The following is a 20,873-nucleotide window of genomic DNA, read 5'->3' as shown; positions in this document are numbered from 1 at the left end:
CATCTACATGATGTCAGCCATGCATGTGGTGCTCCCCTACACAGACACATCACTGACTTAACTCTTTACTGCTTTTTAAATTCAACTGTCAGTATAAGCTGCCAATGGCCTCACTAACCACATAACGCCACACCAATCTCTCTACCTTCCTCCATACCTGAGGCCATTTAGCAGTTTGCAGTTTCCTAGCATTCGTCAGCCTCCCACTCCAAACGTGTTATAAAAATGCAAACCCAGCAACAGTTGCATAACAGTTTATCAACTGCTTCTTTATTATCCAGCAGATACCAGATTAATCTCACTTGTTAAAGCTGAGCAGACAGAGTCCAGGTATCACACATCAGGCAGGTGTTTTCAGGTAGACCACTCTCCAAGATAACCACCAAAGGGGTGCTAGACCCCAAGTAGGCATCAAGAACACAGCCACATGTGCCACGGGGGTTGTACACATCTGCACTGGGCTGTGTACACTGCAGCAGGGAGATTATGCCTGGGGCTAGCATCTCTGTTAATGGTGTGAGTAAATCCCCAGAGACTGATGAAGCCCTGAATCATTTATGATGGCAGTATTGCAGACCCCTTCAGAGCACCTGTCCACACTACTGAGAGTGACAGAGGTGGACAGCATGCTGGCAAACTGAGGCAGTCCTTCCTGATGTACTGAGGGAGAACTGGCCTGGTCTCTTTGGTGCATGGGAAGAACTGTGAGCTAGTGAATTAATGTCATTTATTAGTTCTCTGCAGGTTGGGAAGCTCAGTACTTCGAACTCACCAGTTATTTCTCTGGATTCCATGGAGTTATATTTAATCATTTGCACTTGAGGGAGCTCAGAGGTTCAGTCCGAGCAGGCCCAGCTTTGAAATTCCTTCATTCAGGCAGATTACCCACTAAGCAAGGACGTCTCTCCAGCCCCCACTGTGTAATGGCCCCAATCTTTCCGGTGGGCGAAACGGCATGCCACTCTGTCCACACTGCACCACGCAGGGCCAAGCTGAAGCTGATTTTCCTTTTACATGCAAGATTTCTGCAGACACTGTAAAACAAATTAAATCCTACAAAGCTATGATATTCTTATACCTAGAAATGGAGTTTAGCAGTGTTGAGGTAGTCTGCAAGTATCTCCATCAACTTAAAGCTTCTCCTCATTTGCTGTAGCTCCTGCTCATTTACTCCATCCAAGCAAATCTCTTTCACAGCTGCCCAAAACATCTGATTCTTGTACCTACCCACCCACACTCACCCACAGTGCGCTGGTGGTAGAGAAAGAAATGACGTGATGCTGCTGGCCTTCAAAATTCAGGACACAGCACAGGCTGCAGGAGAGCAGGGTAGGGCAAGGTCTCTCCTGGTTTGTACAGTCAGGTACCAAACTCAAGACAGCGAATGGCTTCCTGTTGTAGGTTCATGGCTAGTCAGAGCTGTCCCTCATGTTAAGGACATGCAGCTCCAGCACAAGTGCTAACTGAGCCTGTGCTCCAGCACTTCACTGTTGTCACCAGCTGTGGACTGGAAAAATGTTCTCCAATGAGACAGATGCATTGATAGGACCTGAAAGCCAGGTCCACCAAGCTACTCCATGAAGCTCAAGACATACAGACATTGACTGAGTCATCTTCACAGTCATCTTAATTTTGTTGCAAGATCATTATAAAGCTTGATAAATTATCCTTTGTAAAACACTTTGAGATGTTGGGTGGAACACACTTTGGAATTGCAGAAAGCATTCCTCTCATCTCCTTTATTAATCATGTAATATGCACAAGAGAGATTGATCCCATGCACATACCTCTCTATCTCCATAGACCTGTCTTCTCCCCTCTCACATACATTTACTCTGTAAACTTTACCTTTGACAGAGGCTCTGTCTTAAGGAATCTGAGCACGCCCAGATGTACACAGCATTTCTCACGTTAAGGCGCACGATGGGCTAATTATCTGTCAAAGGGGAGACAAAGGTTTCTGCTTTCACCTTTCTTTGCTAAAAACTGAGCTCCTAACACGCTGGGAGTTTGTTTGTTTGTTTAACAGAATACAGTTGAAATCTTAACCCATCTCCAGTGAGACCATGACAGAGGCTGAGCTAGCCTAGCCAGACATGAGGTACATAACAGGTTACTGCAGCTGCTGGAGGAAAATATGTAAATAGCTCTATGGTGATGGGCACTGAGCCAGCCGCAGTTGGTCTGCGGATTTGAAAATTAGGCGCCAAATGGTTGTTTTGAAAAAAACACTGGGTTTGTTTTCATTAGTGTTTGAGATCAGTGCCAGGTTTTCTATAATAACAGCCCAGGGGTGTGAGCGCTGCATGGTCCCCTCCCACAGCTCCACTGGTGTAGCAATGACCTAAGTGATTCTCAAAGCAGAGCTGGGATTGCTCCTGGCTGATAAAGCAAGCTTTGTGAACTCAGACGAACTGCATTTCAGAGCCAGTCCCCACCCTCCTCCACTACATTATCCAAACTGCCAAATGGCTAAAAGATTAGGGGCTTGCTTGTGTTATGAGGGAACCTGAACTCCACGGAGCGCTGAGAACCTGGGGCTACCCTTGCAGGCTGCATAGGAGTCTTTTATCTTTGGATCCCTGAAAGTATAACTAGAATGAAATTCAGCTCTGTATGTGAAAGTCAAAACTCATAATGTTAGAGATTATTGGCCCAATATTTCATTAAAGGTGATATGAATAATCCCTTCCTTGATCTGACATTAATTTTGCTATTTACCTGTATAAATACCAGCTAGTTACGCACACGAACACCCATGGCTCCATCTCCACAGACTTCAGGGCTGCCAGCAGCCTGGCTAGAAGAAAATGGTAATATGGTTCCTACCTGGCCACCTCATCTGTTTTCAGTGGTGTTTTCACAGTATTTTATTGCCAAGAAATCTGTCTTCCTATTACTTTGGAAGAATTCCTAAGCTATGGGGAGCCAGCGAGGGGAAGACTCAGTAGCTAATGCTACACTGAAGGCTGTGGTGTACCACACACTACAACACTTCCTTTGCCTGATAAAGGCTGTGAATGAGTTGTACCGTAGAAAGCCTCTCCCTTGCTCTTGTGTTACAGACATGGCTCTTTTTAGCATGTGGTATTACAAGCAAATCACTGTGTGGAAAAGTGACGAAGTGGAATTGTGGAAAGTTGAGAGGCCCTGAGCACTGACCCCCCCAGCTTCTTCCTTTGCCACTTTTCTGTTAAGAAGGGGGGAAAATATGAGAGTGTTTTTAAATTAAATTCTCATTTCTTTCTGGTCACATGAGACCAGGGTCTGGTTCCAGTACAAGAGTCTAAAGGGCCACCCAGGCCCTCCTGACAATGAAAGTCACTTGCCTTCTTGCCACAAAGGAGTGAACAATCCCAAGCACAGACTTGAATTCTCCTCCCCCGGCTTGGTTAATGCTTCCCCCAGTGTGATACAGGTTGAATTCTGCCTCAGAAAGGAGGTAAATACTGTAGTAGAAGAATATTATTGTCCGAGGCTCCTGCCAAACATTATATGCCTGGAATTAGAAATAAATACGCCCTCTACATGTTACAGCGTGGTGTCTTGTCTTGAAAAAATCCTTGTCCTACATACAGTCTGCTGTCTGTTTGCTTTAATCCCACAACTGTGCACTGTGTTCCTCTTTGCTCTTTTTTACACGTCTCTTAGCAAACTTTCTCATAGCAGATAAGGAAGATCTCATCCATGACACATGGCATACTATTAATTTTCTCTACTTGCCTTGGTGCTTTCTGTCCTGACACTGCTGGAAGCAATTTTATTCAATGAAAGCTGAAATTCTGGAGCAGAAATCTGTGGTGAGGTATGAGTGCTTCTTCCAGACTTGCAGTCATTGCTAGCAATTTTTTAAGCACTAATGCTGAGCTGGATTGAATTTGGACTGATAGGAAAATGTTCTGTGCTATATGTTCAGTCCTTGCCCCTTCCTGAAATTAATGAAAATATCTGAGACAATCGATTAAACATTGACAGGCTGTTCAGAGTGAGATAAGGAACACCACGAGGCAGAGGGGAAGTTAGGCGACTACAGAAAAGGTAGAAGTAATCCTGCTATTAAAGACATATAAATAATAAAGTATAGAATGAGAAAAGGGAGGGCATGGTAGCAGCTGCTGAGAAACTAAAGCAGTTGAGGTAAGAAATAGCAGTGGAAATCCTGCGTCCCCAAATCCATTAAAATGTCAGAGTCATTACGAAATCCCAGAAAGCATCAAAAAACTTGTTACACCCAACTGTACAGGAAACTGGTCAAAAGCTGAGAAGATGCTCTGCATCAAAGGATACATGAGGTTTTCCTTTACCTTTATTACATACTGTAAGTAATCTCTTAATTTATCTGATGGGAGAAGCACTCCAGTGCTAGGCAGAGCCTATCACTGCTGTCTGTGTTATCTGACATCCCAAAAATTTATTCTTATCCTACCCAGACAGTCAGATATATTGCAAGTAAGTACCTTTGAGCTAGAGCTCTGATACTGAGCCCAGGGCACTTCCAAGTTCCTGACTTTGTATCAGGGTGAAACCCGTACATGCACCAGCCTTCTCCTGTGCTTGGCTTTCCACAAAGAGTAAACCTGGGGGGGGTGGGTGAGGCAGGAGCCTTGGTGTGCTCCAAACAGGTTCCCAATCTGAAAAGCACAGGGAACGCAGCCCCAGGGATTGCCATGGCCCTCTGCCACCCCAGTCAGGTAAGGCTGACACATCCCTAGATTGTCCCTTTTTTAAACACTGAATGATTGTGTCCTGGGCTAACAAATCAATTCTACCTTCTGAAAGCAGAAAGGGAGTTTATTGTAAAATTGTTTTGGGTAGCACTGAACTGTCAAGGTCCTTAATTAGAAACTAATTGCTAAATATTGAGAGACAAATGACAACACTGATGCTGGTTCAATACTAACCTATATCATCAGAGTGATCCAAGAGGACCAGTATTTGAACAGATGCTAATCCCATGACTAAAGCATGCATTGTACTCCCTGTAAAACACAGTTGTCTAGTGGGCTCTCAGCTTTTGCACTTCCCCTCCTCCCTTGATTCTTTCCTCTCCCCATCCCACCCCAAACTGTTCTCTTCTTTTTAGCAGAGATAGGAAAAGTGAATATACATGTTCAGTTAACAAGGAGGGGAGACCGGTGCCAAGGATGGAAGTGGGCAACTGTTCTGGTTACTGCTAATGAACGGGACCTTCTGAAAAATGTAGAAAATATTAGGTATTATTATTGAGGCTTATTTCAGGAAGCATATTTAGAAAAAAAGATTTTACTGCAACACAGTTGATACCAGCACTATGAAAATAACTGGTAACATTAGAAAGGAAAAAAAAAGCCTAAACCTTTGAAACATTCAAAGTTTCTAAGCCATTGTCTAAAAAATCTGACAGACAATGGGGGGGTTTGGGCTAAACTTCATGAACAAAGGGGATTTACATCTGGATTACGTTATCAATCAAAATTAGGCAAAAGGTTTAAAAGAACTTCTAAAATATGACAGATGCGCAGAGTATCACGTCAAATCACAAGAGAAGAAATGAGCTAACCCAAAAATGCTTACACAGAGGCTTTCAGCATTCCTAAAATATTTTTTTCTGTCTTAACGTAACCAAATTTTATAACTGGTCTTCCACGACTTTGCTGGTATCGGAAACTGCATGTTGAGAGAGAAAAAGTTCATTCTAAGTGCACAGCTTGACGCTCGCACGCATTTTTTTGCGCTGCTCGGGGGAAGGCAGGGATGTTTGAAACGATACGGGTGGCACGCAGGCAGCTGCGGCGAGAGGCTCGGGGCCGGGCTGGAGCCGGCCCAGGAGCGGTTGGTTTACAGTTTGCAGACAGGCGCCAAAATTCAAAAAACGCACTGTACTTCAAACCCAGAGACGCGGGTGGAAACAAGGAGGCAGGAGGCGGCCCCCGGGTTCCGGGGCTGTCCCCGCTGTGGCTCTGTGCCCGGAGCAGGCAGATGGGGCAGGACCTGACCGCTCTGCTGCGCCGAGAGGCCACAGCACTCTGGGATTTGTAGTCTTTTCTTTCTGCTGTCTTTTGCAGATAAACGCAACTCAAAACCAACTTGAATTCAGTCAGAAAGCTGAGTCCCACACCGAGTTGTACATCATATGATCAGATCTCACTGATAAAGATCTGATAACAGTGACCTTCAAATAGGGAGGTTGTGTAAATGCCTACAGGGAGGGCACGTGTCATCATCTATAGGCTTATGTTCATTTTAGCTATCATTCATAAACTCCCTCCAAGTAACCCACTGATACCCCCGGCTTCACAGGCTCGGTGTGGAAATCCCTGCCCTCAGCTCTCTGTAGGAGATAGAGGTGAAGGAGCAGTCAATGCTGTTCTAGGAGAGATGATGCCCAAGCCAGGTGAGATGGGCACTCTGCTGTCTACAGAGGAAGCCGGGACAATTCTTTTCATATCACAAGCATATTTTTAAACAAATGCATTCAGGTGAAAACCTACTACATGGGTCAGCTGCTAAAGAGATGCAGTGATTGCAAGAGGGAGTTACAGCTATTTGCCGACAAGAATACTGAGCATCCAGAGTTCCTGGATTTATTCTGAGGTTTTCCAGTTTGAGGTGTACTTGATATTAGGATCCCAGATCCTCTAACACAAGGATCATCTAGCTTCTATTTTGAGGATAAACCCATTCACACCTATTTGTTCAGCCTGGCTCCCTAAGTTTCTCTTCATATATCATGTGCAGCATTTTCTTGCTCTCTTTCCTGTTTCTCTATCTAGATCTGTCCTCCCTCTCATGCACAGCACTTCTTTGCATTGTGCTCATGCTGCTTTTTTTCTTTGCTGTCCTTGCATATGGACAACAGACTGTTTTTTCTGCTTCTCCGGCAGAAAATCTCCCTTTTCTCAGCCTTCCCTGGTAGCTGAAAGGCACAATGGCAGTAAGGGCTTTTCAGCCTCCAAAGTTTTGGGACATGAGGAATGGTAATCCAGTTAACTAGTTAACGTGCAAGAACTGACAGAAGTTGGGGTATATTCAGTAAAAATATGTTTTGGGAAAAAACATATCCTGGGAACTGGGAAGAGAAAACTTCCCAGTGGATTTTAGTTTGTACAAAATTTGTCTGCATTCCCTGGGACTGCCAAAAGATTTCAGGATAGCTTCCTTCTTGAACGGCCTGATCAGAGACTGGAAGGCATTGCAACCTCTCAGTAAAACTTGAGCGTGACAGCAGTCAATGGTTCGGGTGGGTTTGGTGAGCCTGGGGCTTTACGGACAGCCTTGTGCTCTGGCAGGGTGGGGGGCCGTCGGTGACCCGTCGGTGACCCGCACCTGCCAATGCCCGAGCGGCTGCTCCGGCTGCGAGTGGGACTGGGAGCAGCTGCTGACTGCTGAGGAACATGCGAAGAACAATCCTGGTGGGCAGGTCTGGTCCCTCCCGGTTTTATTACCAAAAAAGTCTTGCCTTCAAGATTGGCTCCTCGCTTCCTGCGCTTTACTCACACTCACGGCAGCCCAATTTTATATGTTAATACGCAGCACAAGCTACACTTTTGCATGAGGAGCAGACTCGGGCCCGCCGGGCGCCCGGCAGCCCACAAAATGGAGGGCGGCCGGGACTGCACCTCCCAGCGCGCCCTGCGGCGCGGCGCGGAGCGGCCATCTTGGCGCCGAGACTTCATTTCCCAGGCGGCGCGGCGGCGGGGGAGGCGATGTCCGCCATCTTACCGCTCTCTCCTCCCCCGGTGCGGCTGGATTGAATGAGCCCGCTGCCCGCCTGCCCGCGAATTGAGCGCCATGTCAGGCACCCCGAGCCGCGGCACCCCCGGCGGGACCCCGCTGTCGCCGACTCGCATCTCCCGCCTGCAGGAGAAGGAGGAGCTGCGGCAGCTCAATGACCGCCTGGCCGTTTACATCGACCGTGTGCGGGCGCTGGAGCTGGAGAATGACCGGCTGCTGCTGAAGATCTCCGAGAAGGAGGAGGTCACCACCCGGGAGGTACGGCCCGGGGCGGCCTTCTGGCCCTCGCCCGAGTCTCCGGGGCGGGAGGGCAGGCAGCGGCGGCCCGTTGGAAGCGTTTCCTCCGCTCCGTCCCGGGGAGGGGGTCCGCGGCCCAGGGGCTCGGCCGATCTGTTCCCGCGCGGCGCCTCCGCCTGCCCGCCCGGCGCGGGGCGCGCTGTGGCGGCTCCGCGCGGCCCGGGGTTCGGCGGCGCCATGCGCGGCCCGCCGCGCCGTTCCCGCCTGGCTCTGGCCTCGGGGCGGGGGTCGCCTCGGGGCGGTGGGTTCTGGCTGTGCCCGGCCGTTGGGCTCGGGGCTGAGGGCGAGAGCTGTGGGGGCTGGGCGGAGCATCGGGCGGGGGGGGGGTGTTGAGATCGAGCGCCTGCCTGTGGCCCCTCGGGGGCCGTCGGGGAGGGTCTCTGGCCGCGGTGTCGGGCAAAGACCCTGCTGGTGACACGTTAAAGGCGGCTCGGGCCGGGATCGTCGCCGAGTGAAAATTCGACACCTGGAACGACGCCGGTGGCGGGAGCGGGCCGGCGCGGCTGGCGGCGGCCGGCCCTGCCGGGAAGCGGCTCAGGGCGGCGGGGCGGGCGCGGCGCTCCTCTGGCGGTAGGGTGGCGGTTGAAGTCGCACGCTGCCCTTCATGCTTCGGCCAGGTAGGGCTTGCAGCACGGAATATCGTTCTCGGGGTCCCCTGAGTCTTCGTGTGGGTCTCATCCGCTGTGGGCTGGTTCTTTGCTGTAGTTTATGGTCTGTTCCCCGTGCAGACTGAGCCTTCTTGGTGTACTGGACCCCATGCTGACATGCGTCCTGTGAATTGTAGCAGCCTGCATGTTATTTTTTCTTTACTGTCCCTATCCTGACGGCTGATGTGATGAGATGAAAAATTTGAAAGGGTTTAGGCTAACTCTGCCACTCGCCAGAGAAAATCTTTCTTAGTCTCTGCAAATGCCAGGAATCAAATCCTTGTAGTGTGAGCTACTCTGATCCACTTCCTGTGATCTTGGAGGCAAAACTGGCGCATTCTTTTCCGAAGCCATGTTTTGCTTTTCCCTCTTCTGTTGTATCTGCTTTCCCCCAGGACTCTCCTTCCCATATGGAGGAAGGATGTAGTCAGTGACACAGCTGGGGACAGTCCCACCCATCCTGTACCAGCTCAAACCCCCTCTACTCAATCTGTTGGAGGCAGTCTGCAAGGTAAGGTGTCCCACCTCTGAGATGAAGTTAAACTTCTGTGGAAAGCCTGTAGATAACAGCCTTTACTGTAACTTGTGTGATGCAATGGATTGCTATGCCACTGTGTAGGCTTTTTTTTTTCTCTTCCTATTTTAAGAGTCTGGTTTGATGATGCTAGGGGTGGTGGGAGGATGGTTTGAATTAATTTAGTTTAAGCAGGCCAGATATGATAGTGTCTTGTTTTGGGAGTGGTTGGCCTGTCTGCAATTAGTGTACACCCAGGATTGAAGTACCTTTAAAGTCCCTTTGTACCACTTAATGATATATTATAACTTCTGTGTTTTCAAAATAACTAGATATTTCTAAACATAAAACATGGCTACATCACTTGTCCTGTGTGGAATCATGCTATAAACAAAGTAACCATGTCTGGTTCAGGGAGCTTCTAAGTTGTAGATTTCTGGAGGCTAGAAGGAGTATGTATTTTAAATATAGGAGGCAGAACGTAATTCTGTTGACAGCACACATGTAACAAGAGTAAGATTAGGACAAGCAGAAAGCATAGATATGATCTCATTAGATTTTTAATATGAACATAAACCAACTCCTGCTAGCAGTTCTGTGTGTTATCAGTTCTGGAAAAATACTCTGATGCAGTAATCAGAAAATAAACTTGAGGATTTTGATATAAATATTTTGCTTACTTTGCCCTTGAGCTTTCCTTCCTCACTTTTCTTCCAGACTTCAAAAAAAGTCCTAATTCTTATACATATTCTAACAAACTTTGTCAGGATTTCTCAAGCTCTTCTTTGACACATCAGAGACAACGTAAGATACTTTAGCTGGTCTGTGGACCACATTTGTTAAATGCTTCCCCCATCCCTTTAGGACAGCTTATTTATTCTTTACATATGTCCAGAAAAGGACTTTGTAGTCTTACTGTTTTGATGCAGGATAGGGGACAGTGGTTGAGGACTGTGGGAGCAGTAAAACTTCAGATGGCTGTCAGATTTTGGGTTTACTGGAATGGGAGAATCCTGTCCTTTCACTTTCAGGACCAATCTAGTAAACTGGATTTTCTGCTGATAATTCAGTTTTCTTGTTACACTGTTAGAATTTGTGTTCATAAAATGATTAGGCTTAGCATGAAATGAGATATTAATTAAAAATAAATCCTCCAAACCCCACAAAAAACCCAAACAAACGCCAAAGCAACCCTAACTTCTGTGTAGAAGCGCAGTTAAGCGTAGTCCAGTGATACTGGCATACTGTTCTGGCTACATCATTATATCTTTATATTAGCCCCACATGCTTGAAATAGACTATTTTCTTTTCCCAACGTGTTCAAGATGAAAATTCCCCTTGGTTGTCTTCAACTGTGTGTAAATTTGACTCTGATTTTTTTTTTAGCCGTCTAAATATTCAAATATTTTTGGCTTATCTGTGGTAATGGCAGGGAACATCATCCGCCACTGTGGTAGATGGAATAATGCATGTTGTGGGATAGCAAGCAGGAGTGACTGCTCACCAGTGGGCTCTATGTTAACACCTGAGACTTTTGCCTTGAAAGGAGGTGATGGGCTCATAATCCAAGGCAAAGAGGAGGTTCAGGGTTGCTATGACAAGCAGTAGACAAGAGCATGATATCATGAGAGAGATGTTTGTCCATTGCTTGTCACTCCAGTATTCCACAGTGACCATGTCTGAGAAAGGGGCTGGGGTGAGACCATTACTAACATATTCTCCCCCCAGCCCTGCATGCATGGCTGGGGGGAGAGGATTGGCATTTCTGATCTTCTTCTCAAAGCTCTGGTTTAGGGGAGTATCTTCTAGATGAGAGAAGTTCTGCTGATGCTGTTAGGCAAGGACCATAGTCACTGTTCTGCCAGAGACTCTTTAACCATCAGCTGATCAGGATGTTCTTTTTCCTCATTGTTTTAATCACTAATCTGCAGAAGATAGAAGAAAACAACCTCTTTCTCCACCTCTTTTGGGCAATCTCCTTAGTTTTATGGACCACAGCTGCATCATGGCTTTGGAACAAAATAACTCTTGTTGCTCTTCTTGAGGAACACAGGGCTGCCACCTCTTAACAGTAGAGAAGAGGAACTTTGCAGAAGTTGAGATTCATCTCTAGTCCTCTACTAATTATAGCCCTTTTTCGTGCTCTTCCTAACTCTGTCCAATACTGTTCTACCTTTACTTGTATGCAGTAGGCCTCTAGAGAAATAAAAATGTACACAGTAAGCCCTCAGACAAATACAAAAAAATATTTTGCCTGTGTAGGTGGGGGAACCTATAATTGGCCTCATTCTTTCTCTGTTTGCTCTCTTGCATGAATCCCCTTGTGTAGCTTAGCCTGTGATAGAGATATTTAGCTCATCCCCTTGTTTTTCTACCTCCCTAGTATGTGACTGATGCTATTCTCACTGTGTTGGGGTCACTGTTACAATAACCTAATTTGTGAGGCTGGGAGGGGGAATACTGGAAGGGCTAAGAGGAAAAGAGTCCTAGAGCTCTCCTCATCCTGCGATGATGTCTTTATACAATACCTTGCTTTCTAGAAAGGTTTTATTCTTAACTGCTTTTTTTACTTGTTTTAACAAATACCTCAGTGTTCCCTAGTTGCCATGCTGAAACAATTGCAACAGTCGTAGGTTGGTGCTTTTGCAAGGATGCTGAAACCAAGTCAACTGAGGTTCTTGACAGTATTTTGGCAAATTGCTCCTGTGTGCTTCTGAGAACCAGGTGAAGAGTTGCTTTCTCTCTCATGGCTTCCTGGATTAACCACTCTATGGCACTCACTACTAGCGTATTAAAATATAGCTCGGGTATCACCTCCTGGATTACAGTTTGGGCTAATTGAAACCTGTTAGAATTACTCCATTTTCTGTGTCTCTGATCTCCTGTAATGTCCCTGTTTTCCTTTGTAGCTGGTGGTCAATAATCACTGTGTAAATCAATGTTGTTTCTGTATTCTGAATGCTGCTTGCCGTTCTCTTGACCTATTTTAAAACATCTAGAGCCTGGGAAAAGTGTGTAAGGAAAAGGTGGCAAAGATGAGCAGAGCAGCAGAATAATCTCTGACCAGGAGCAAATCTGGAAAAGAGATGAGAAGAAACCTGAGGTCTCTAAGTCATGAGTCCAAACAAAGAGATTTGTCTGGGAAGCAAATATTCAGCATTTCTCACAACACAAAAACTAAAGGCATGAAATGAAATTATCAAGGTCTTAATCCACCAGTTGTGCTTTTATGATGCTCTCTGATGTTGTGGAAACCAAAACCTAAAGAGATTTACAAAAGCATTAGACAAATTAACAGTATTTGGTGACTGCTGGTTTTTGGTGCCTAGAAGCAATTTTTGGCTCAGAATTTTTTTTTTAATTTTATTTTTAGAAGCTGGGAGTATATGTAAAATCATTGTCTGTTTGCCTCATTCTCTATGCTTTTTCCCTTCAGCGCTTGCTACCAGCTGCTGCTGTTACTGGCTTACACTGGAAGGATTGGCATAGGCTTCAAGGATGAGTTGGTATCTTTCTCAAATGCAGGGAGCAGGAGGCAATGGGTTGTGGTAACCCAAGCAAAATGATGAGAAACAACAAATGAAGGAAGGAATTTGAATTGATAGACTCTACTGATAGAAGATGACAAAAAATGGAAGATGTCATCAGGCAGGTTATCTCTTGCATCCAGTATTCTTTGGGATTGTTCAAGGACACTGTCTGGTGGCACTCTGTCTCATCACACTTCTGAGCAAAGAACCAGAAATGGTCTTCACAGTTGCCAGATGCATTTATTCAACTTCCTTCTCTTGTTGCTGTGGATACCAGCTGTTGTTACTATTGACTTTTTTTTTTTTGCCAGGAAAGGCATGTGAGACTTATCCTAGGAGGTCCTGCTTTGGTTTAACAGCACCTTTTTAAGAATGTCTGGAAGTGTCACTGTACTAGAGACCAAGCTGAGTAGCAAATGTAAAGTGGTTTAAAAAACAGAGTGGGCAGAAGAGTGTCTGTAGAGTCAAAACAAAGCAAAATCACAGGTGTACACTAAACAGAGGCACTTTTGGGACCGTACTTCTCTGGAGATTTTCAGAGAGTCAGTAGACTCTAAGTTCCTTCCACCAGAACAGAGTTTGAGGGGTGACAGTTTCAGGGAACAGAAATACTTTCCAGAATTTCTCTCAGTGCTGGGTTAGAAGGGTGCTTTTGATGAATAACCGTCTTGGGATAGAAGTGTTGTCCAGCATATAATACCAGGCTAGTTCAGCTAAGCTGGCGCTGGTTACTTTCCTTTGAGCCTACTGCTGCTTTTGGTTCTCTTCTCTGCTTGACCAGTGCTGAAATAAACAAGATGTTAATTTTTATGATCTAGAAAAACCATCTTGAACTGTCCTCCAGTTCAGTTTGATCATCTAAAACTTTTATCAATGTTGTTATGAATCCATGATCTCTTTGCATCCTGTTGTTAGAGTTCTGGTGAGTTTTTTTGGGGGGTGGGTGGAGGTTGGTTTTTGTGGTTTGTGCAGGGGTTTTTTTTGGGGGGGGGGGGTGTTTTGGGGTCTTTTTTTGTGTGGGGTTTTTTGTTTGGTTGTTTTTTGGGTTTTTTTGGGGGGTGTGGTGTGGTTTTTTTTCAGTGATTGAAGGTATTGCTGCTCCCAGCTGTCTGCTGCCTCCATGTGCTGGAAGCTGCAGTATGTCCTTATGTCTCAGTTATTTCTGTCTGCTCAGCAGTGCATTAGCTGAAAATTGTAGTGAAAGTGGCTTTTTGACTACCACTTTGGACTGTGAATTGGACCTGTGTGTTTCCTTTTCATGTTTGTTACTGGAATTGGAGCAGAGAAGAGGTTAACATGCTGCAGGAGAAAAATGCCTACTAAGCTACCACAACTGGTTATGCTGTGAATGAATCAGTCCTTTCTAATTAAGAAGCATAGTCTCTGGTTCTCTTTTTACCAACAGGTTCTGAAATGGCTTTCATCATGTAATTTTTAGCTCCATCTAGCTATATTCTCTCTACACAGGAATTAAATTAAGTGTTTATTCTCTGTTCAGAATATTGCTGTTCTGGAGTTGTTAAGCTCTGTATTATCTGTAATGCCTCAAAAGCATAAATTATTTACTGCCTGTTGTAAGCATCACACCAGCAACACCTTTTGGGACAGTATTTGCAAAAACCTAGGGAAAAAGGCTTTCTTCCTTTGTACCTTGACATGCAGTTCCAGTTTATGCCCTGGAGTACTGGGAAGGGATTTGTCCTTGTGTCCTGCACTATGATTTAGTGTGTCTGTCTGAACCTACAGCAATACGGCCCCAAGTTTCTGGTAGATGCCCTAGGGCAAGGATTTTAGCACATTTAAGAGTTGAAGGGCAGATGGTCTAAAGCAAGGCTGGCATTAGAGGAGTGTTGTAGATGCATTACATAATGGTGCAGAATCAGTGCTTGGCCATTGGGCAATTGTATTGTGTATTGCCATTTGCAAATACTGTATTTTCACTCAAGGGTCATCCACAATGAAAGGCTTTGCAACCTTAAAATCAACATTTTATTTTTTTCTTGGCATTGTGGAGTGCTGTATGAAAGAGTTTAGCATAGTCATGGTACACTTCTTTGTAGTACTTCCTAAGTTTTGTAACTGATAATACAGAGTTGTGTTGGCTTGTGCCATAGACAACCTCTGGCTATGAGCTATGGAACAAAACCCAAACAAACCAAAACTTAAGTTGAATAAAGCTTGAAAGAATTAATTCTTTAAAGAAAAGAAGTAAAATTGCATGGATAGACAGCCAGTTTGTTTCTGGTACGTGGTATGCTTGTAAACTAAGGCTTCTCAGCCCTCATACTGTTTTATTTTAGTTAATTTCAGAAGTTTTATGAGAATAGAGTATATCAGGAACTTATTAAAAGCAGTCAGGATATAATTCAGTCTTTTCGAAGACCAGATGGTTGAGTCTGTCATTGGTGCCACTCTGATGTTGAAATAGGCACTCCTAGGAATAGCGCAGTTTGTTTTCTTGTTTCTACATTTTATGCTTTGTTATGAAATTTCTCTTCTTAAAGTTAGTACATTCTGCTTTTGGCTCTTCTCATTCCCTGATTGCTCTGTTTCTGAATTTACATTACTAATAGTTGTTCTAGTATCTTTTCATAGAGGCAATAGCTGCAATCTTATATGGTCTTGACATTTTAGCTATCTGATATTTCAAATAATCTTGCATTCTAAAAAGAATAAAGGTGTGGAAGACTTTAAGGTGCCTTGCTGCAGTCTGAATAGCTGATTATGTAATATATTGAGTTGGGACAGGGAGAAGTCTGTAGATCCTTATCTTCTGAGGTAGAGAACAGGACTGGAAGCTCATCTCTGAACAGTTCACATTTCAGTAGTTCATCTAGTTTCCGATTCTTTTCAGCTTTATAGTGCAAGAGCAGCAGAGTCAAATTGGGCCTCGGACCTGTATTCCACAAAATAAGTCTATCATCATTTATCTTTAAGTGATATTACCGTTTTAAAAAAATCTCCCAAAGCAGCAGTATTAGAAATGAGGGCAAATAATTTAAGATCTGATTGTGGGGTGTACTGATCTGCTTCAGTTTATCTCTTTGGAAGATTTGCATACTTCAAACATAGTATGTTTTGTTATGTCCCACTGGGAATAAAAATTAAATCTTGTCTTTGGGACTAGATCACATCTAATTGTAAGTGCATGTTAATTGAAAATGTTCTATATAGGATGCTCTTAAACGACAGAAATCGTATCATACACCCTTTTTTTTTTCTCAAAGAAAGCTATGTGAAACCTGGTGCTGTGTTTCAGTTCTTTGATAGTTAGTCTTTGGGATGTTCTCATATCTGAATACTTTTTTCCCCTTAGGTGAGTGGAATCAAGAGTCTCTATGAGTCTGAACTGGCTGATGCTCGAAGAGTTCTGGATGAAACTGCCAAAGAGAGGGCTAGATTACAGATTGAAATAGGAAAACTGAGAGCAGAACTTGAGGAGTTCAATAAAAGGTAAGGAAAGTCCTGCATGATTGATTTTTTTCTTTTTTTTTTTTTAATTAGAATAGGCAATATTTGCAGTGGGAATGATACTGTTGATGCTTCTTAAAATGTCTTTTGGAAGCATTGCAGATCAATGAGAAGATACAGGCTTGTCAGAGGGAAATTCCTCAGCTTGTTGCTATAGCTAGTCAGAGCAGATAATCTAACCAGTATAAACACAAATGTATTTGTAGATATAAGATTAATATACTGTGATTTGAGCAATTCAGACATGTAGAGGCTGAAACGATTGGTTGTGCCTGCTTCTGTCCTATTGTACCTCTCCTTATGTGAGCATGCACACATGCAGCTGCTTGGTAAATGGGATTGAGGAACTGATCTCGATTTAAAATTGACCCATCCAAGGAAGGTTAATTTTTAAACACTATGAGTTTTATTGTCTGGTTCACTGTATTGACTGATGGCAGAAATGAAGGAAAAGGGCGGCCCTGAGCAATTTAGGAATATGGAAGCAGTCTTGCCTTGAAAATACGTGAAGCTACAATGTAAGTGTGCTGGAAAAAAACCTTGTACCAACTACATTTTTAAAAACTGCTGTTTAGTCTGCGTCAAAGAGAATTGGCCTAATAAACTGGCTACTGAAGCCAAATGTAATCCATTATTTCTATTCCCACTAGGGAGTTTTTGTAATGAAATATGTTTAGCAGTTGAAACTTCATTTTGAAATGAATATATGTGGTGGCAAAATTATTATTAATTTTTTATTCTGATTGGATTTTGGTACCTATTTTAGTAGATAAGATTTGGGAGTTAGAGATTTTTCCTGAGCATGTCAGTATGTACATCACCTGTATATGAACACTGTTGGCCATAAAATTGCTTTTAATCCAGCAGTGCCAGTACAGGGCTACGGTAAGTCTCTCATCTCCCTCCACTTGCATCTACGTGGTTATAAAAGGAATGAAGTGTTTCCCTCCCTTGTGGTTTTTTCTGCCTAGCTAGTTGATTTATGATGAAGTATTTTTTATTTTCTCTGTAAACTTTCTGTGCTGGGCCTTCTTGTTAGTCAGCCATTGGAGATATTTTGTGCACTTTGCCCCTAAAATAACTGTCCAAATATGAAATAGCTATAGTGTAAGCATCTCTATTTGAGTAAGTCGCTGTAAAGCCTATTGAACTTGGTGCACAGTTCTTACCAGAAGATATGCCTGCATGTGGTCAGACAACTTGTGTGCTAAAATTTACAGATGCAGTTAGCTAGGTCTTTGTTAGCCATAAAAAGACCCTATGGTAACTAGGTCAGACATAAACCCCTAAAGTTAACTGAGATGAATACCACCAAGCCCTGCTGAGATGTTCCTGTTGGGACTGAGTTCCCTCTTAAAAGCCTTAGGCCAGCAGTCTTGGCCTTTATTTCAGATAATATATTTTGCATGGCAGTCGGTGTTATATGGCCATCAAGGTTGTCTCTCTTGTCTCGGTGATAGCAAATACTCTGCTTGCTTGGCTTTTAAAGCAAGCTCCAAAAGAGAGCAGCAGTGGTAACTGGGAATTTGGCTCATGTCTCCTGTTCTGCAAGATGCTTATTTCTATATTATGATTAAGGTATCCTTGTCAGAAGTATCTTCACTTGGCAGCTAATGAGAATTGGTGCCACTTGAGTCTGGTTCTCTAGGTTTTTGATAGTGCTAAGAGATTTTACAAATACCTTGTTGTAGAATGTTGTGCACTTGAAGTGATGGAGATGGTATTTTTCCCTTGGGTCATCTCCCTTGCCCTTTGTTTGGACAATTGAGTTGCCCCTTACCAGTCACTTCAATAACTGGTTAATTCTGCCAGACTAATTTCAAACACTTTTTTTTGTTTTCTGAGGTAGACTAAATAAAAATAAAATATACCTGGTTTTCTGGTTTTCTTTCTGTTCTTACAGTTCATAGGAGGAGAATTGAATTCTTCCTTGGCTTGAAAGTTTCTTCTACCAGATTGCTTCCAGTCCCTTGAGAAGCTTGTAATGTACTTGGAGTGTTCTCAGGGTGTCCAGCTTGGGTCATGTGGAAAGTTATACTTGTGACGTGGCCAGATTTTAAATGTGATTCTTGCAAATGCAGCTTTTAAAAGTCTGCACAGTATCCGCTTGACGCCTAGCTCATGACTTAAGTGTTCCCTGCCCATGCTGACAGTCAGATGGTGCTTCTCACAGGCCAAGCTTGCTTCAGTGCTTTGAGAACTGTGTATAGTGGAAGAGTAGGTTAGTGTGTAATTTAATGTTCACTACAATTACCTCAGTCTCTCTTTCAAGCTCATGACAGAGGATAGGCTTAAGGATGCCAGCATGGTCTGGCCAGGAGTGATCCCAGATATTGCCACGTCATTGTTCCCTTGGAATAGGTTGGGTTGCTGGTACAGCAGATAATAGACTTCCATCTTGGGACATCTCTCCTCTGGTCTCCCATGTGAGAGACGGAGAAGAAAAGGGATAGTTGGAGTAGGCATAGTAGAGAAAACATTGTCCTGAAAGGATATCTAGGAAATGTTTCCTCAACATTAGACTGAATTGAATTGTAGTTGCTGAGCCACAGGCTTGCAGGGCTTTTCTAGCTATAGGATCCAAATACAGCCAACCTACTGCTTCAAGAGGTGACTTCCCCTTTCGCTTTTCCCCTAAAGCCTGGGTTTGTGAACGTGGAAAGCCCTTTCCTGAAGGCACTGAGGATGCTCCAGGGAGGCCACAGGATGTGGTGACATCAGGCCTAGTTTGTGTCCAAAGGAGCCTGAGGCTTACCCTGCTCGTAGTTTGTTTCTGAGTCTGTCCGCTTGCTCAACTCCAGTGGATTTGGGAAGCAGCTGACCAACCTGCAGTAAGACCCTTGGTTTGTACACAAGGATTTGTGACAAGGCCTATGGTCTAGGAAAGAACATGGTTTGTCTATCAGTGTACTGAACTTCAGAGCAAGCATTTATGCTTATGTCTTTCTGCAACTTGTTCAGATACTGACAAATTATACTACCCCAGTATTCTGTTTGAGTACAAATTCAACTCTTGGTGTTTGGATGCCTTTGCACATAATTTGGTTGTTTCAGATTTTTTTTACTTACTTACCATGTTACTGATGTCCTAACACTTTCTGGGGTTTTTTTAGTGCTTGGGATAATTGGATAACATCTTGCCTAGTAAGTCAACAAGAAGCATCCCAAGGCATTTTCTAGAGCAGTTTGTACTGGATTGAACCAAAGGTCCATCTAGCCTGGTAATCTATCTCTGTTAGAAGCCACTCCTAGGCATCTAGAGAAGAGTATGAGAACGGAGCATGCATAACGCTTCTCTGGAATACTCTTCCAGTCTTCAGCAATTCCCCTCAGCTAAGGGACTTCCTGAGGTCCAGCTGGATTCTGTGTAGTAAGCCTTCATGGGGTTTAATTTCATAGCGTGACCAGTATCCTGAGAACATCTATTTGTAGTGTTCTTAGACTTAGCAAGGGGATTCTGAGCTTACGTACATTTTGTATGAAGAAAAACATGTTTTTGAATGTGCCAGCCCAGTTCCATTTGTTCATTTATCCCCCAATTTTTGTATTTTCCTTCTCCTTATTTCCTAAGATTTTCTCTTTAATGATGTCTTTTTTTCAAGTGGAAACATCTTACCTACTTAGTTGCTGCTTCTACAGAAGCTGCTCTGTGCCTTCAATCAACATTTTACCCTCTCATTTTTCCCATTTTAGTGTATCCTCTTGGGGAGGAAGGCTGCAGAATTGGAACTTCAACCAGTATTCAAGATGTGGTTGTACTGTTAACAGTGTTCAATATCTTGTTCTGTATTTTATGTAGAAGTAATTTGCAAAAATAGTTGCATTTTTGAGTGCTCCTGAGCGGCTGATGTGTGAAGAAGGGTAAGCTCCAGATAGTCTTTTTACATCAGACTTGGAGATGTCTCCCAAGACTTGAGTTGCACGGGTGCTACAGAACCTTGAAGTGTTTTGTGGTAACCAGATCTGCCATGGCCTCTTTGGGCAGAGGTGAGGTAAGGCCCTCACAGAGCCCTGCTATGCAGGGTTCTTACCCCCGCTTACCTCCCGTACCTTCCCTTTACAAAAGCCAAATTGACTCTGAATTCTTTTGTGTTTATGCATGTGCCTACTACTTCTCTTCATTGATGCCTTTGTCTAATTTTACCCATACAAGTATCAGGGTCTGAGTTTCTCCATTTGAAAATTGGTATTTCATTTGTCATTTTCCTTCTTTTAACATACAGTCATTCTGGTCAGGTCCTGCCAAAGCTGCCTTATCTCCAGGTTGGTCAGACTCAGTTCCCTCAGCCTCTTTTAACAGGGCATGTACTCCAACTCTCTGACCACCTTGGTGGTCTCTGATGAACTTGCTCCAATTTATCAATGTCTTTATTGCACTGGGGGTGTCCATAACTGGATGAAATAATGGACACAGAAGTGATCTCCTGAGTGCTGATCAGAATGGGATAGTTGCTTCCCATGATTTACCAGCCATCTTCCTGTTAATACAGCCCAGGATGCCTTTAGCCTTCTTTGCTTCTGTGCCCTGCTGGTTCATAGAATCATAGAGTAGTTTGGGTTGGAAGGGACCTTTAAAGTTCATGTAGTCCAACCCTCCTGCAATGAGCAGGGACATCTTCAACTAGATCAGGGTGCTCAGAGCCCTGTCTAGCCTGACCTTGAATGTTTCCAGGGATGGGGCACCTACCAGCTCTCTGGGCA

General features: G+C 44.1%; 1 protein-coding gene across 1 annotated transcript in view; it reads left to right on the top strand.

The window, feature by feature from the left end:
- The first annotated feature begins 7,668 nt into the window (after positions 1-7,668).
- Positions 7,669-20,873, top strand: part of LMNB2 (lamin B2) — a 42,569-nt gene continuing 29,364 nt past the window's right edge. Inside the window, exons 1-2 of the mRNA XM_072845227.1 lie at positions 7,669-7,971; positions 16,018-16,154. Of these exons, the coding sequence (XP_072701328.1) occupies positions 7,771-7,971; positions 16,018-16,154 (338 nt within the window). The 5' untranslated portion in view covers positions 7,669-7,770. The remainder of the gene's footprint in view (positions 7,972-16,017; positions 16,155-20,873) is intronic.

Source organism: Ciconia boyciana, chromosome 24 (genome assembly GCF_034638445.1).
Source record: "Ciconia boyciana chromosome 24, ASM3463844v1, whole genome shotgun sequence".
Classification (NCBI taxonomy): Eukaryota; Metazoa; Chordata; class Aves; order Ciconiiformes; family Ciconiidae; genus Ciconia; species Ciconia boyciana.
This window is presented reverse-complemented; position numbering and strand designations above follow the sequence as displayed.